Source organism: Eucyclogobius newberryi, unplaced genomic scaffold (genome assembly GCF_026437365.1).
Source record: "Eucyclogobius newberryi isolate DKJ021-1_F unplaced genomic scaffold, fEucNew1.0.hap1 SCAF_10, whole genome shotgun sequence".
Lineage (NCBI taxonomy): Eukaryota > Metazoa > Chordata > Actinopteri > Gobiiformes > Gobiidae > Eucyclogobius > Eucyclogobius newberryi.
Genome location: NW_027315724.1, coordinates 2,045,460 through 2,062,001, shown reverse-complemented (window position 1 = coordinate 2,062,001; position 16,542 = coordinate 2,045,460). Strand labels below are relative to the sequence as shown.

Below are 16,542 nucleotides of genomic sequence, written 5' to 3'. Positions count from 1 at the left end.
GATGGTGGTGGATTTCCGCAGACGCCACCCCACTGCCCCCTCACCAGTGAACATCCAGGGACGGGACATTGAGAGAGTGGACTCATACAAGTACCTGGTGTTCATCTGAACCACAAACTGGACTGGACTCATAACACAGACGCACTGTACAGGAAGAGCCAGAGTCGGCTCTACCTCCTGAGGAGACTCAGGTCTTTTGGAGTGACAGGGCCACTGCTGAAGACCTTCTACGACTCTGTGGTGGCATCAGCCCTCCTGTATGGTGTGGCCTGCTGGAGCAGCAGCATCACAGAGAGGGAGAGGAGGAAGCTGGACAGAGTCATCAAGAAGTCCAGCTCCGTCCTGGGCTGTCCTCTGGACTCGGTGCAGGAGGTGGGGGACAGGAGGGTCCTGGCTAGATTCACATCTATGCTGGACCATGAGTGTCACCCCCTGCAGGACACTCTGTCCCCTGCAGGACACTCTGTCCGCTCTGGAGAGCAGCTTCAGTGAGAGACTGATCCACCCTCGATGTGCGAAGGAAAGGTTCCGTAGGTCTTTCCTTCCTGCTGCTGTCAGACTTTATAACAAAAACTGTTAGTACTGAACACTCACAATACTGACCTAACCATGTGCAATTCTGTCATATGTGCAATTGCTGTTGGAATTCATGTGCAATTCATGTGCAATTACTATGGCAAAGCAAGGCAAGTTTATTTGTAGAGCACATTTCATACACAAGGCAATTCAAAGTGCGTCACAGCAGGAAAAATGCGTTCAAATCACAAAGAAATTACAGAAATACAATAAAATTAACTAAATTAAAAATTATCAATCCAACTGATTTCCTAAACTAATAAAATCACAAACAAAAGAGAAGAGTGCAAAGAAAAAATCCCTTCAGTCATATGCGCAGCTAAACAAAACTGTTTTTAGCTTAGATTTGAACATTGTCAGAGTAGAAGCCTGTCTCACATCTTCAGGAAGACTGTTCCAGATTTTAGCTGCATAAAACTGAAACGCAGATTCCCCATGTTTTGTCCTGACTCTGGGCACCAGCAGGAGGCCGGTCCCTGAGGTCCTCAGAGTCCGAGATGGTTCATATGGCACTAACATATCCAAGATGTACTTTGGTGCTAGGCCATGGAGAGACTTGTACACAAGCAGAGCTGCTTTAAAGTCTATTCTCTGAGCCACAGGGGGCAGTGCAGGGACCTGAGAACAGGACTAATGTGATGATACTTCCTGGTTCTAGTCAGGACCCGAGCAGCAGCGTTCTGGATGTACTGCAGCTGTTTTACAGCTCGTTTGGAGAGACCAGTGAGCAGGCCGTTACAGTAGTCTAATCTACTGGAGACAAACGCATGGATAAGTCTCTCTAAATCTGGTTTTGACACTATATTTTTGATTTTGGCAATGTTTTTTAGATGGTAAAAAGCTGCTGATGTTATTGATTTGACGTGGCTATTAAAGTTCAAGTCTGAGTCCATTATTACCCCCAGATTTCTAATTTGGTTTGTAGGTTTTAGAGCGAGACTCTGGAGGTGACTGCTAACACTTTCTCTTTGTTTCTGTGGGCCAAAAACGATTATTTCAGTCTTGTCTGAGTTCAGCTGGAGAAAGTTGTTTTGCATCCACAAACTGATCTGTTGGATGCAGTGACAGAGTGAATCTACTGGTCCATAGTCACCTGCCGATAGTGAAACATAGATCTGAGTGTCGTCTGCATAATTGTGATAGGACACATTTTCACTGCGTATCAACTGACCCAACGGCAGCATGTAGAGGTTGAACAGAAGGGGACCCAGGACATGAAACCTATGAAATTCATGTGCAATTACTGTGAAATTCATGTGCAATCTATGTGCTGTCGTGACATATATTCATGTGCAATTACTGTCGTGATCACATGCAATGGTATTTATGTATTTATTTATTCATTTGTCTATGGGAGTTTTTATTTATTTATAGGAGATCTTCTACTGAAAGTGTTTTTCAGACATCCTATAAGTGATCTGTTCTTCTGTATCTACCTCTGTATCTACCTGCGTTGCACCAATGAAATTTCCCCATGTGGGACAATAAAGGAATATCTTATCTTATCTTATCTTAAAAGAGTGCGTCAAATTGTACTTGAAAGAGTGCACACCGGAAAGGAAAAAAATACAACATATTAAAAAAATATAAGGCTCATATAAGGCTCATATGAGGCTCATAAGGCTCTTATGAGGCTCTTATGATGCTCATATAAGGCTCATATGAGCCTCATATAAGGCTCATATAAGGCTCATATAAGGCTCATAAGGCTCTTATGAGGCTCATATGATGCTAATATAAGGCTCATATAAGCCTCATATAAGGCTCATATGAGGCTCATGAGGCTCATAAGGCTCTTTTGAGGCTCATATGATGCTAATATAAGGCTCATATAAGCCTCATATAAGGCTCATATGAGCCTCATATAAGGCTCATATAAGGCTCATATGATGCTCATATAAGGCTCATATAAGCCTCATATAAGGCTCATATAAGCCTCATATAAGGCTCATATAAGGCTCATATGAGGCTCATGAGGCTCATAAGGCTCATATGAGCCTCATATAAGGCTCATATAAGCCTCATATAAGGCTCATATAAGGCTCATATAAGCCTCATATAAGGCTCATATAAGGCTCATATGATGCTCATATAAGGCTCATATAAGCCTCATATAAGGCTCATATAAGCCTCATATAAGGCTCATATAAGGCTTTTCATTTGTTGCAGCTCCAGACAAAATTGTGTTTTGCTTTTTTGGTCCGATTTGGCTCTTTGAACATTTAGGTCGCCGACCCCTGGATTAGTTTCTATGCTGCTATATTTTATACTGTAAAACATTACGCTTATGCACAACTTTTGTGGCTGTGGAACCTGAACCAGGAGCTTATGCTAGTATTAGCGTAGTTCCCCCGTTCATAGAAAGAAAGAACATAGGTACAGGGGAACATAGATACTGGGGAACATAGATACTGGGGAATAGAGATACTGGGGAATAGAGATACGCTGTCAGCATTGATTGTTTAGCAGCCGCGAGGTTGATGCATGTTTTAATGCACATTCACAGCTTTAGATGATGTTCTAATGCTCTTTATCTCATCCCGTGTGGGCTCCGCCTCTTTGAACCTTCTCTGTTGCTTCATGTTGCCAGGCGACTCAACGCCCTGAACAAGTTCGCCTCCATGAAACTTGATGTCAACTTGCCAAGGAAGAAAGTAAGTGTAATACATTTAAACTCTACAGACTTCTGGATACATTTGTAGAGTAAAAGCATATTTTGTCATTCCCTCTCACACACATGGCACATTATTATGGTCATAATGAGGAAACAATAATGTTTGAGATCCTACCGTACAATTTATTACGGGTAAATAATAACTGCTTCTTTAAGAAGAGGATTAAGTGGGGCAGATCCAGCAGATTGTTCATGAAGACTAATGCCTCCTGTGTGTGAGGGCGGTGCAAAAGGACTAACCCTCTGGGACATCGTGGGTTTTTGTCGCAAATAATTTTAATAGTAATTTCATTTCAAATATAAAAAGACCTACACCACTCTTGAAATAGTGTTACTCTAAAGAACATATGAGGTCCTGCAGCTCTCCTGGAGGAGGCGCACTCTCCTGGAGGAGGCGCACACTCCTGGAGGAGGAGGCGCACTCTCCTGGAGGAGGCGCACACTCCTGGAGGAGGAGGCGCACTCTCCTGGAGGAGGCGCACACTCCTGGAGGAGGAGGCGCACTCTCCTGGAGGAGGCGCACACTCCTGGAGGAGGCGCACTCTCCTGGAGGAGGCACACACTCCTGGAGGAGGCGCACACTCCTGGAGGAGGCGCAGTCTCCTGGAGGAGGCGCACACTCCTGGAGGAGGCGCACACTCCGGCGCACACTCCTGGAGGAGGCGCACACTCCTGGAGGAGGTGCACACTCCTGGAGGACGCGCACACTCCTGGAGGAGGCGCACTCTCCTGGAGGAGGCGCACACTCCTGGAGGAGGCGCACTCTCCTGGAGGAGGCGCACACTCCTGGAGGAGGAGGCGCACACTCCTGGAGGAGGAGGCGCACTCTCCTGGAGGAGTCGCACACTCCTGGAGGAGGAGGCGCACACTCCTGGAGGAGGAGGCGCACTCTCCTGGAGGAGGCGCACACTCCTGGAGGAGGCGCACTCTCCTGGAGGAGGCACACACTCCTGGAGGAGGCGCACACTCCTGGAGGAGGCGCAGTCTCCTGGAGGAGGCGCACACTCCTGGAGGAGGCGCACACTCCGGCGCACACTCCTGGAGGAGGCGCACACTCCTGGAGGAGGCGCACACTCCTGGAGGAGGCGCACACTCCTGGAGGAGGCGCACACTCCTGGAGGAGGCGCACACTCCTGAAGGAGGCGCACTCTCCTGGAGGAGGCGCACACTCCTGGAGGAGGCGCACACTCCTGGAGGAGGCGCACACTCCTGAAGGAGGCGCACTCTCCTGGAGGAGGCGCACACTCCTGGAGGAGGCGCACACTCCTGGAGGAGGCGCACACTCCTGGAGGAGGCGCACTCTCCTGGAGGAGGCGCACACTCCTGGAGGAGGCGCACACTCCTGGAGGAGGCGCACACTCCTGGAGGAGGCGCACACTCCTGGAGGAGGCGCACTCTCCTGGAGGAGGCGCACACTCCTGGAGGAGGCGCACACTCCTGAAGGAGGCGCACTCTCCTGGAGGAGGTGCACACTCCTGGAGGACGCGCACACTCCTGGAGGAGGCGCACTCTCCTGGAGGAGGCGCACACTCCTGGAGGAGGCGCACTCTCCTGGAGGAGGCGCACACTCCTGGAGGAGGAGGCGCACACTCCTGGAGGAGGAGGCGCACTCTCCTGGAGGAGGCGCACACTCCTGGAGGAGGAGGCGCACACTCCTGGAGGAGGAGGCGCACTCTCCTGGAGGAGGCGCACACTCCTGGAGGAGGCGCACTCTCCTGGAGGAGGCACACACTCCTGGAGGAGGCGCACACTCCTGGAGGAGGCGCAGTCTCCTGGAGGAGGCGCACACTCCTGGAGGAGGCGCACACTCCTGGAGGAGGCGCACACTCCTGGAGGAGGCGCACTCTCCTGGAGGAGGCGCACACTCCTGGAGGAGGCGCACACTCCTGGAGGAGGCGCACACTCCTGAAGGAGGCGCACTCTCCTGGAGGAGGCGCACACTCCTGGAGGAGGCGCACACTCCTGGAGGAGGCGCACACTCCTGAAGGAGGCGCACTCTCCTGGAGGAGGCGCACACTCCTGGAGGAGGCGCACACTCCTGGAGGAGGCGCACACTCCTGGAGGAGGCGCACACTCCTGGAGGAGGCGCACCTGAGCCGAATACAAAGACAGACATATGAGCAAATCTAAGAGCATGTGTGGAAAATTTGTCTACGGATGAGAGGAAAATACATTCATTCATGTTTTCTATCCACGCACTGTCCTCTGCTGGTGAGTGGAGGCACTGCGCCCTCAGTCAGTTCTGTTCATTTGCAATGAAACAGACTGAGGACAGAAGTTCTTCGTTTGGTTAATTATTTAATTGTCAGGGACCATGTACAAGCACATACATCTTAATAAAGATATTAATATGCTGAATATATATTGAAGATTACAGAAGATTTTCACTAGATTTAGCAAAGAAATACTTTCCATTCGCAGTCCCTGAGCAAAGGCAAAATATTGTATCTAGTCAAAAGTACTATAAAAGTTCTTATTTTATCAGCTTATAGTGAAGGAAACATTCAAATATTTCCAAATGCTCTTGCCCCAAATCCCAGCATGAACATCACATTGTAAAAATCATGAGCTGTAATAAACAAAGCTAAGGATGAAACACTAGTTAGTTAGTAAAATGTAATATATTATAATTATTCAACCATTTGGGGAGGACATCAACACCATCACAGAGTGCATCACGGACTACATCAACTTCTGTTTTGAGAACATTGTTCCCTCCCGGACGGTGTTTTCCAAACAACAAGCCATGGATTAACCGTGAACTGAAGGCTCTGCTGAAGGAGAAGAAGAGAGCCTTCAGGTCAGGGAACAAGGAGGAGCTGAGGACTGTGCAGAAGGAGCTGAGGAGGAAGATCAGGCAGGCTGAGGCCGGCTACAAGAGGAGGATGGAGGAGCAGCTGCAGCAGAAGAACATTCAGGGAGTGTGGAGGAGCCTGAAAACCATCTTGGGCTTCAAAATCTCCCCTGCCCAGACAGAGGGGGATCTATAGTGGGTGAATGATTTAAATGCTCACTTCTTGAGGTTTGATCGGTCACCCGCCCCTCCCCCTGCACAGCTGCATGCTCCCTCTTCCACAGCTGGACAATGCCCTGCATCTGTTCCTTTTCACTTCTCTGCCCCGGACCATCAGCTCCCCACTTCGCCTGGACTCACCCATCCCCCCAGCACACGGTCCCCCTGCCAACCACTGACTAAGGCAGCAGGACCTGACGGCATCAGCCCCAGGCTCCTTAAGTCCTGCGCAGATGAACTGTGTGGAGTTATGGAGCATGTCTTCAACATGAGCCTGAAGCTGAGGGTGGTACCACAGGTCTGAAGACCTCCTGTCTGGTACCTGTGCCTAAGACACCGCGCCCCAAAGACCTCAACAGCTTCAGGCCAGTGGCTCTCACGTCCTGATGAAGACACTGGAGCTGGTCCTGGACCACCTCCGCTCCACCGTGAGCTCAGCCATGGACCCGCTGCAGTTTGCATACCGGTCTGGCATCGGAGTGAAGGTCGCCATCATCTCCTGCTGCACCGCTCTCTCTCTCACCTGGAAAAGCCTGGCAGCTCTGTGAGGATTCTGTTCTTCGATCTTTCCAGCGCCTTCAACACCATCCAGCCGCTGCTCCTGAGGGACAAGCTGGAGACGGCTGGTGTGGAGTATGACCTGCAGAGTGGATCCTGGACGACCTCACAGACCGACCCCAGTTTGTGAGAGCACGGGACTGTGTGTCTGACACTCGGACCTGCAGTGTGGGGGCGCCCCAGGGCACTGTCCTCGCGCCCTTTCGCTTCACCCTTTACACTGCAGACTTCAGACATGACACGGACAGCTGTGTCCTGCAGAAGTTCTCTGACGACTCTGCCATCATCGGACTCATCACGGACGACCATGACGAGGAGTACAGAGGACTGGCGCAGGACTTTGTGGACTGGTGTCAGCGGAACCACCTCCTCATCAACGCGGGGAAGACCAAGGAGATGGTGGTGGATTTCCGCAGACGCCACCCCACTGCCCCCTCACCAGTGAACATCCAGGGACGGGACATTGAGAGAGTGACTCATACAAGTACCTGGGTGTTCATCTGAACCACAAACTGGACTGGACTCATAACACAGACGCACTGTACAGGAAGAGCCAGAGTCGGCTCTACCTCCTGAGGAGACTCAGGTCTTTTGGAGTGACAGGGCCACTCCTGAAGACCTTCTACGACTCTGTGGTGGCATCAGCCCTCCTGTAGGTGTGGCCTGCTGGAGCAGCAGCATCACAGAGAGGGAGAGGAGGAAGCTGGACAGAGTCATCAAGAAGTCCAGCTCCGTCCTGGGCTGTCCTCTGGACTCGGTGCAGGAGGTGGGAGACAGGAGGGTCCTGGCTATATTCACATCTATGCTGGACCATGAGTCGCCCCCTGCAGGACACTCTGTCCGCTCTGGAGAGCAGCTTCAGTGAGAGACTGATCCACCCTCGATGTGTGAAGGAAAGGTTTCACAGGTATTTTCTTCTGCTGCTGTCAGACTTTATAACAAAAACTGTTAGTCCTTCTGTGCAATTACTGTCGTGATCACATGCAATGGTATTTATTTATTTATTATTTATTTTTATCTTTATTATTTTCCCCTCCATCCCTTGTTGGGAAATGGGAGGTTTTGTTTATACGAGATCTTCTATTGAGAGTGTTTTTCAAACTTCCTATAAGTGATCTGTTCTTTTCTTCTGGATCTACCTGCGTTGCAACAATGAAATTTCCCCATGTGGGACAATAAAGGAATATCTTATTTACAGCAGACATTTTGATAAATTACCAAAAAATAACATGTTTTCTGTGAGTGTAAAGAAACAAACATTATTTGAACATTAGTTGGATGAAGTGGATGTTTTTGTCCCCTAGAGCGAAGACTCCGATGAGGACAATGTGTTCGCCATCAGTGACAGGTGGACCTTTGAGTGGACCAGCAGGAGATGGTCTCGTTCGCTGGGACACCCTCCTGAGCCGGGACACCCTCCTGAGCCGGGACACCCTCCTGAGCCGGGACACCACCCGTCTGAGGAGAACACGCCCCTGCGCACCACCACCAGCATTGAGAGTGTACTGACAGACCTGAGCGACCCTGAACTCTGCTCCCTGCACAGCAGCAGCAGCAGCACCAGCAGCAGCAGCAGCAGCAGCAGCAGCAGCAGCAGCAGCAGCAGCAGCAGCAGCAGCAGCAGCAGCGTGCATCGAGGCCGCAGCACCGAAGACTTGGACTGTCCAGCCACGCCCGACACTGCTCCTTCTACGGTCACACATCTTACCAATCACTGCGGTTCTTTAGCTAAAAACCATGGCAAAGCCAAGTGGGCCAAAGACTTTCTGCAATGCATGGAAAAAATACAAAATGGAGGGAGTGAAGGAGAATCGCTGGCCCTTCGCACTCCTGTTCTCCAACACGAAGCCCGAGCTCTCAAAGCGTTGCACTGCGTTCACGCCGTAAACGGACACACCGGGGAAAACACACCCACAGAAGATATGTCTTCATCGCAGTCCGGATGTGACGATAGCCGTTCTAGCAATAGCACAGTACGCACAGCTCGCTTAAAAGAACGCAAAGCTCACAGGGCCCGCCATAAACGCAGCGGCATGTACTTAGAAGATGTTGACATTTTCACACATGGGAATGAAGTCGCCAAGGAGAACGGGAGGAGCGGAGTGTGCTCTTATGAAGATCTGGTAGTGCACATACCTGAGGAACATAAGCCAGGCACGTTCCCCAAAGCACTGTCCATTGAAAGTCTGTTGCCGAGCCGTGCGGGTCGTGTGCATTCTGAACTCATAACTGTGGGAATGGAGTCCCGACCTGTTACGCCATGTTGCACCAGCGGCGGTCGAATTAGCATCTACGACAACGTTCCCAGTTCACATTTGTACGCTAGCACTGGAGACTTGATAGATTTAGAAGAAGAGGACGTGTTCCTTCACTTGGACGAGATCTGGCTTCACGTAAAGGGTCGACAGCAGATCGTAGATCGTTGGTCGAAGAAGGCGTTCCTGGGAGGAGGACGAGAGAATTTACACACGTCCAGTCAAATCACACTGGACTTTGAAGGACAATCGGTGACTCCGCCCAGCACTGGGGGCAGAGATGTGGACAGAGGGGACAGGGCATGGCTGACCGAGATGGTACTGACCGGGCCGAAGGGGCGGAGGGATTCTGGTGTGCGAGCGTCACTCTCAAGGCCAAACCGGTAAATGAATCAAAAGTCCTTTATCTGGTGTTGTGTGTTCTGTTGTGTGTTCTGTTGTGTGTTCTGTTGTGTGTTGTGTGTTCTGTTGTGTGTTCTGTTGTGTGTTCTGTTGTGTGTTCTGTTGTGTGTTGTGTGTTCTGTTGTGTGTTCTGTTGTGTGTTCTGTTGTGTGTTGTGTGATCTGTTGTGTGTTCTGTTGTGTGTTCTGTTGTGTGTTCTGTTGTGTGTTCTGTTGTGTGTTGTGTGTTCTGTTGTGTGTTCTGTTGTGTGTTCTGTTGTGTGTTCTGTTGTGTGTTGTGTGTTCTGTTGTGTGTTCTGTTGTGTGTTCTGTTGTGTGTTGTGTGATCTGTTGTGTGTTCTGTTGTGTGTTCTGTTGTGTGTTCTGTTGTGTGTTCTGTTGTGTGTTCTGTTGTGTGTTCTGTTGTGTGTTGTGTGATCTGTTGTGTGTTCTGTTGTGTGTTCTGTTGTGTGTTGTGTGATCTGTTGTGTGTTCTGTTGTGTGTTCTGTTGTGTGTTCTGTTGTGTGTTGTGTGATCTGTTGTGTGTTCTGTTGTGTGATCTGTTGTGTGTTCAGTGTGTGTTCTGTTGTGTGTTCTGTTGTGTGTTGTGTGATCTGTTGTGTGTTCTGTTGTGTGATCTGTTGTGTGTTCTGTTGTGTGTTGTGTGATCTGTTGTGTGTTCTGTTGTGTGTTCTGTTGTGTGTTCTGTTGTGTGTTGTGTGATCTGTTGTGTGTTCAGTGTGTGTTCTGTTGTGTGTTCTGTTGTGTGTTCTGTTGTGTGTTCTGTTGTGTGTTCAGTGTGTGTTCTGTTGTGTGTTCTGCTGTGTGTTCTGTTGTGTGTTCTGTTGTGTGTTCTGTTGTGTGTTCTGTTGTGTGTTCTGTTGTGTGTTCTGTTGTGTGATCTGTTGTGTGTTCTGTTGTGTGTTGTGTGTTCTGTTGTGTGTTCTGTTGTGTGTTCTGTTGTGTGTTCTGTTGTGTGTTGTGTGATCTGTTGTGTGTTCTGTTGTGTGTTGTGTGTTCTGTTGTGTGTTCTGTTGTGTGTTCTGTTGTGTGTTCTGTTGTGTGTTGTGTGATCTGTTGTGTGTTCTGTTGTGTGTTCTGTTGTGTGTTGTGTGATCTGTTGTGTGTTCTGTTGTGTGTTCTGTTGTGTGTTCTGTTGTGTGTTGTGTGATCTGTTGTGTGTTCTGTTGTGTGATCTGTTGTGTGTTCAGTGTGTGTTCTGTTGTGTGTTCTGTTGTGTGTTGTGTGATCTGTTGTGTGTTCTGTTGTGTGATCTGTTGTGTGTTCTGTTGTGTGTTGTGTGATCTGTTGTGTGTTCTGTTGTGTGTTCTGTTGTGTGTTCTGTTGTGTGTTCTGTTGTGTGTTGTGTGATCTGTTGTGTGTTCTGTTGTGTGATCTGTTGTGTGTTCAGTGTGTGTTCTGTTGTGTGTTCTGTTGTGTGTTCTGTTGTGTGTTCTGTTGTGTGATCTGTTGTGTGTTCAGTGTGTGTTCTGCTGTGTGTTCTGTTGTGTGTTCTGTTGTGTGTTCTGTTGTGTGTTCTGTTGTGTTGTGTGTTCTGTTGTGTGATCTGTTGTGTGTTCAGTGTGTGTTCTGTTGTGTGTTCTGTTGTGTGTTGTGTGATCTGTTGTGTGTTCTGTTGTGTGATCTGTTGTGTGTTCTGTTGTGTGTTCTGTTGTGTGTTGTGTGATCTGTTGTGTGTTCTGTTGTGTGTTCTGTTGTGTGATCTGTTGTGTGTTCAGTGTGTGTTCTGTTGTGTGTTCTGTTGTGTGTTCTGTTGTGTGTTCTGTTGTGTGATCTGTTGTGTGTTCAGTGTGTGTTCTGTTGTGTGTTCTGTTGTGTGTTCTGTTGTGTGTTCTGTTGTGTGTTCTGTTGTGTGTTGTGTGATCTGTTGTGTGTTCTGTTGTGTGTTCTGTTGTGTGTTCTGTTGTGTGTTCTGTTGTGTGTTCTGTTGTGTGTTCTGTTGTGTGTTGTGTGATCTGTTGTGTGTTCTGTTGTGTGTTCTGTTGTGTGTTGTGTGATCTGTTGTGTGTTCTGTTGTGTGTTCTGTTGTGTGTTCTGTTGTGTGTTGTGTGATCTGTTGTGTGTTCTGTTGTGTGATCTGTTGTGTGTTCAGTGTGTGTTCTGTTGTGTGTTCTGTTGTGTGTTGTGTGATCTGTTGTGTGTTCTGTTGTGTGATCTGTTGTGTGTTCTGTTGTGTGTTGTGTGATCTGTTGTGTGTTCTGTTGTGTGTTCTGTTGTGTGTTCTGTTGTGTGTTGTGTGATCTGTTGTGTGTTCAGTGTGTGTTCTGTTGTGTGTTCTGTTGTGTGTTCTGTTGTGTGTTCTGTTGTGTGTTCAGTGTGTGTTCTGTTGTGTGTTCTGCTGTGTGTTCTGTTGTGTGTTCTGTTGTGTGTTCTGTTGTGTGTTCTGTTGTGTGTTCTGTTGTGTGTTCTGTTGTGTGATCTGTTGTGTGTTCTGTTGTGTGTTGTGTGTTCTGTTGTGTGTTCTGTTGTGTGTTCTGTTGTGTGTTCTGTTGTGTGTTCTGTTGTGTGTTGTGTGATCTGTTGTGTGTTCTGTTGTGTGTTGTGTGTTCTGTTGTGTGTTCTGTTGTGTGTTCTGTTGTGTGTTCTGTTGTGTGTTGTGTGATCTGTTGTGTGTTCTGTTGTGTGTTCTGTTGTGTGTTGTGTGATCTGTTGTGTGTTCTGTTGTGTGTTCTGTTGTGTGTTCTGTTGTGTGTTGTGTGATCTGTTGTGTGTTCTGTTGTGTGATCTGTTGTGTGTTCAGTGTGTGTTCTGTTGTGTGTTCTGTTGTGTGTTGTGTGATCTGTTGTGTGTTCTGTTGTGTGATCTGTTGTGTGTTCTGTTGTGTGTTGTGTGATCTGTTGTGTGTTCTGTTGTGTGTTCTGTTGTGTGTTCTGTTGTGTGTTCTGTTGTGTGTTGTGTGATCTGTTGTGTGTTCTGTTGTGTGATCTGTTGTGTGTTCAGTGTGTGTTCAGTGTGTGTTCTGTTGTGTGTTCTGTTGTGTGTTCTGTTGTGTGTTCTGTTGTGTGATCTGTTGTGTGTTCAGTGTGTGTTCTGTTGTGTGTTCTGCTGTGTGTTCTGTTGTGTGTTCTGTTGTGTGTTCTGTTGTGTGTTCTGTTGTGTTGTGTGTTCTGTTGTGTGATCTGTTGTGTGTTCAGTGTGTGTTCTGTTGTGTGTTCTGTTGTGTGTTGTGTGATCTGTTGTGTGTTCTGTTGTGTGATCTGTTGTGTGTTCTGTTGTGTGTTCTGTTGTGTGTTGTGTGATCTGTTGTGTGTTCTGTTGTGTGTTCTGTTGTGTGATCTGTTGTGTGTTCAGTGTGTGTTCTGTTGTGTGTTCTGTTGTGTGTTCTGTTGTGTGTTCTGTTGTGTGATCTGTTGTGTGTTCAGTGTGTGTTCTGTTGTGTGTTCTGTTGTGTGTTCTGTTGTGTGTTCTGTTGTGTGTTCTGTTGTGTGTTCTGTTGTGTGTTCTGCTGTGTGTTCTGTTGTGTGTTCTGTTGTGTGTTGTGTGATCTGTTGTGTGTTCTGTTGTGTGTTCTGTTGTGTGTTCTGTTGTGTGTTCTGTTGTGTGTTCTGTTGTGTGTTCTGTTGTGTGTTGTGTGATCTGTTGTGTGTTCTGTTGTGTGTTCTGCTGTGTGTTCTGTTGTGTGTTCTGTTGTGTGATCTGTTGTGTGTTCTGCTGTGTGTTCTGTTGTGTGTTCTGTTGTGTGTTCTGTTGTGTGTTCTGTTGTGTGTTCTGCTGTGTGTTCTGTTGTGTGTTCTGTTGTGTGTTGTGTGATCTGTTGTGGGTTCTGCTGTGTGTTCTGTTGTGTGTTCTGTTGTGTGATCTGTTGTGTGTTCTGCAGTGTGTTCTGTTGTGTGTTCTGTTGTGTGATCTGTTGTGTGTTCAGTGTGTGTTCTGTTGTGTGTTCTGCTGTGTGTTCTGTTGTGTGTTCTGTTGTGTGTTCTGTTGTGTGATCTGTTGTGTGTTCTGTTGTGTGTTCTGCTGTGTGTTCTGTTGTGTGTTCTGTTGTGTGTTCTGTTGTGTGATCTGTTGTGTGTTCTGTTGTGTGTTCTTTTGTGTGTTCTGTTGTGTGTTCTGTTGTGTGATTTATTGTGTGTTCTGTTGTGTGTTCTGTTGTGTGTTCTGTTGTGTGATCTGTTGTGTGTTCTGTTGTGTGTTGTGTGATCTGTTGTGTGTTCTGTTGTGTGTTCTGTTGTGTGTTCTGTTGTGTGTTCTGTTGTGTGTTGTGTGATCTGTTGTGTGTTCTGTTGTGTGATCTGTTGTGTGTTCAGTGTGTGTTCTGTTGTGTGTTCTGTTGTGTGTTGTGTGATCTGTTGTGTGTTCTGTTGTGTGATCTGTTGTGTGTTCTGTTGTGTGTTCTGTTGTGTGTTGTGTGATCTGTTGTGTGTTCTGTTGTGTGTTCTGTTGTGTGCTCTGTTGTGTGTTGTGTGATCTGTTGTGTGTTCTGTTGTGTGATCTGTTGTGTGTTCAGTGTGTGTTCTGTTGTGTGTTCTGTTGTGTGTTCTGTTGTGTGTTCTGTTGTGTGATCTGTTGTGTGTTCAGTGTGTGTTCTGTTGTGTGTTCTGTTGTGTGATCTGTTGTGTGTTCTGCTGTGTGTTCTGTTGTGTGTTCTGTTGTGTGTTCTGTTGTGTGTTCTGTTGTATGATCTGTTGTGTGTTCTGCTGTGTGTTCTGTTGTGTGTTCTGTTGTGTGTTGTGTGATCTGTTGTGGGTTCTGCTGTGTGTTCTGTTGTGTGTTCTGTTGTGTGTTCTGCTGTGTGTTCTGTTGTGTGTTCTGTTGTGTGATCTGTTGTGTGTTCTGCTGTGTGTTCTGTTGTGTGTTCTGTTGTGTGATCTGTTGTGTGTTCAGTGTGTGTTCTGTTGTGTGTTCTGCTGTGTGTTCTGTTGTGTGTTCTGTTGTGTGTTCTGTTGTGTGATCTGTTGTGTGTTCTGTTGTGTGTTCTGCTGTGTGTTCTGTTGTGTGATATGTTGTGTGTTCTGTTGTGTGTTCTGTTGTGTGTTCTGTTGTGTGTTCTGTTGTGTGTTCTTTTGTGTGTTCTTTTGTGTGTTCTGTTGTGTGTTCTGTTGTGTGTTCTGTTGTGTGTTGTGTGATATGTTGTGTGTTCTGTTGTGTGTTCTGTTGTGTGTTCTGTTGTGTGTTGTGTGATTTGTTGTGTGTTCTGTTGTGTGTTCTGTTGTGTGTTCTGTTGTGTGATTTGTTGTGTGTTCTGTTGTGTGTTCTGTTGTGTGTTCTGTTGTGTGTTCTGTTGTGTGATCTGTTGTGTGTTCTGTTGTGTGTTCTTTTGTGTGTTCTGTTGTGTGATTTGTTGTGTGTTCTGTTGTGTGTTCTGTTGTGTGTTCTGTTGTGTGTTCTGTTGTGTGTTCTGTTTTGTGATCTGTTGTGTGTTCTGTTGTGTGATCTGTTGTGTGTTCTTTTGTGTGTTCTGTTGTGTGTTCTGTTGTGTGTTCTGTTGTGTGTTGTGTGATCTGCTGTGTGTTCTGTTGTGTGATCTGTTGTGTGTTCTGTTGTGTGTTCTGTTGTGTGTTCTGTGATTTGTTGTGTGTTCTGTTGTGTGTTCTGTTGTGTGTTCTGTTGTGTGTTCTGTGATCTGTTGTGTGTTCTGTTGTGTGTTCTGTTGTGTGATTTGTTGTGTGTTCAGTGTGTGTTCTGTTGTGTGTTCTGTTGTGTGTTCTGCTGTGTGATCTGTTGTGTGATCTGTTGTGTGTTCTGTTGTGTGTTCTGTTGTGTGTTCTGTTGTGTGATCTGTTGTGTGTTCTGTGTTCTGTTGTGTGATTTGTTGTGTGTTCTGTTGTGTGTTCTGTTGTGTGTTCTGTTGTGTGATCTGTTGTGTGTTCTGTTGTGTGTTCTGTTGTGTGCTCTGTTGTGTGTTGTGTGATCTGTTGTGTGTTCTGTTGTGTGATCTGTTGTGTGTTCAGTGTGTGTTCTGTTGTGTGTTCTGTTGTGTGTTCTGTTGTGTGTTCTGTTGTGTGATCTGTTGTGTGTTCAGTGTGTGTTCTGTTGTGTGTTCTGTTGTGTGATCTGTTGTGTGTTCTGCTGTGTGTTCTGTTGTGTGTTCTGTTGTGTGTTCTGTTGTGTGTTCTGTTGTATGATCTGTTGTGTGTTCTGCTGTGTGTTCTGTTGTGTGTTCTGTTGTGTGTTGTGTGATCTGTTGTGGGTTCTGCTGTGTGTTCTGTTGTGTGTTCTGTTGTGTGTTCTGCTGTGTGTTCTGTTGTGTGTTCTGTTGTGTGATCTGTTGTGTGTTCTGCTGTGTGTTCTGTTGTGTGTTCTGTTGTGTGATCTGTTGTGTGTTCAGTGTGTGTTCTGTTGTGTGTTCTGCTGTGTGTTCTGTTGTGTGTTCTGTTGTGTGTTCTGTTGTGTGATCTGTTGTGTGTTCTGTTGTGTGTTCTGCTGTGTGTTCTGTTGTGTGATATGTTGTGTGTTCTGTTGTGTGTTCTGTTGTGTGTTCTGTTGTGTGTTCTTTTGTGTGTTCTTTTGTGTGTTCTGTTGTGTGTTCTGTTGTGTGTTCTGTTGTGTGTTGTGTGATATGTTGTGTGTTCTGTTGTGTGTTCTGTTGTGTGTTCTGTTGTGTGTTGTGTGATTTGTTGTGTGTTCTGTTGTGTGTTCTGTTGTGTGTTCTGTTGTGTGATTTGTTGTGTGTTCTGTTGTGTGTTCTGTTGTGTGTTCTGTTGTGTGTTCTGTTGTGTGATCTGTTGTGTGTTCTGTTGTGTGTTCTTTTGTGTGTTCTGTTGTGTGATTTGTTGTGTGTTCTGTTGTGTGTTCTGTTGTGTGTTCTGTTGTGTGTTCTGTTGTGTGTTCTGTTGTGTGATCTGTTGTGTGTTCTGTTGTGTGATCTGTTGTGTGTTCTTTTGTGTGTTCTGTTGTGTGTTCTGTTGTGTGTTCTGTTGTGTGTTGTGTGATCTGCTGTGTGTTCTGTTGTGTGATCTGTTGTGTGTTCTGTTGTGTGTTCTGTTGTGTGTTCTGTGATTTGTTGTGTGTTCTGTTGTGTGTTCTGTTGTGTGTTCTGTTGTGTGTTCTGTGATCTGTTGTGTGTTCTGTTGTGTGTTCTGTTGTGTGATTTGTTGTGTGTTCAGTGTGTGTTCTGTTGTGTG

General features: G+C 47.0%; 1 protein-coding gene across 1 annotated transcript in view; it reads left to right on the top strand.

Moving 5' to 3' along the window:
- LOC140373136 (stAR-related lipid transfer protein 13-like) overlaps positions 1-16,542 on the top strand; it is a 72,569-nt gene that overhangs the window by 37,667 nt on the left and 18,360 nt on the right. Inside the window, 2 exon segments of the mRNA XM_072459876.1 lie at positions 3,167-3,230; positions 8,126-9,474. Of these exon segments, the coding sequence (XP_072315977.1) occupies positions 3,167-3,230; positions 8,126-9,474 (1,413 nt within the window).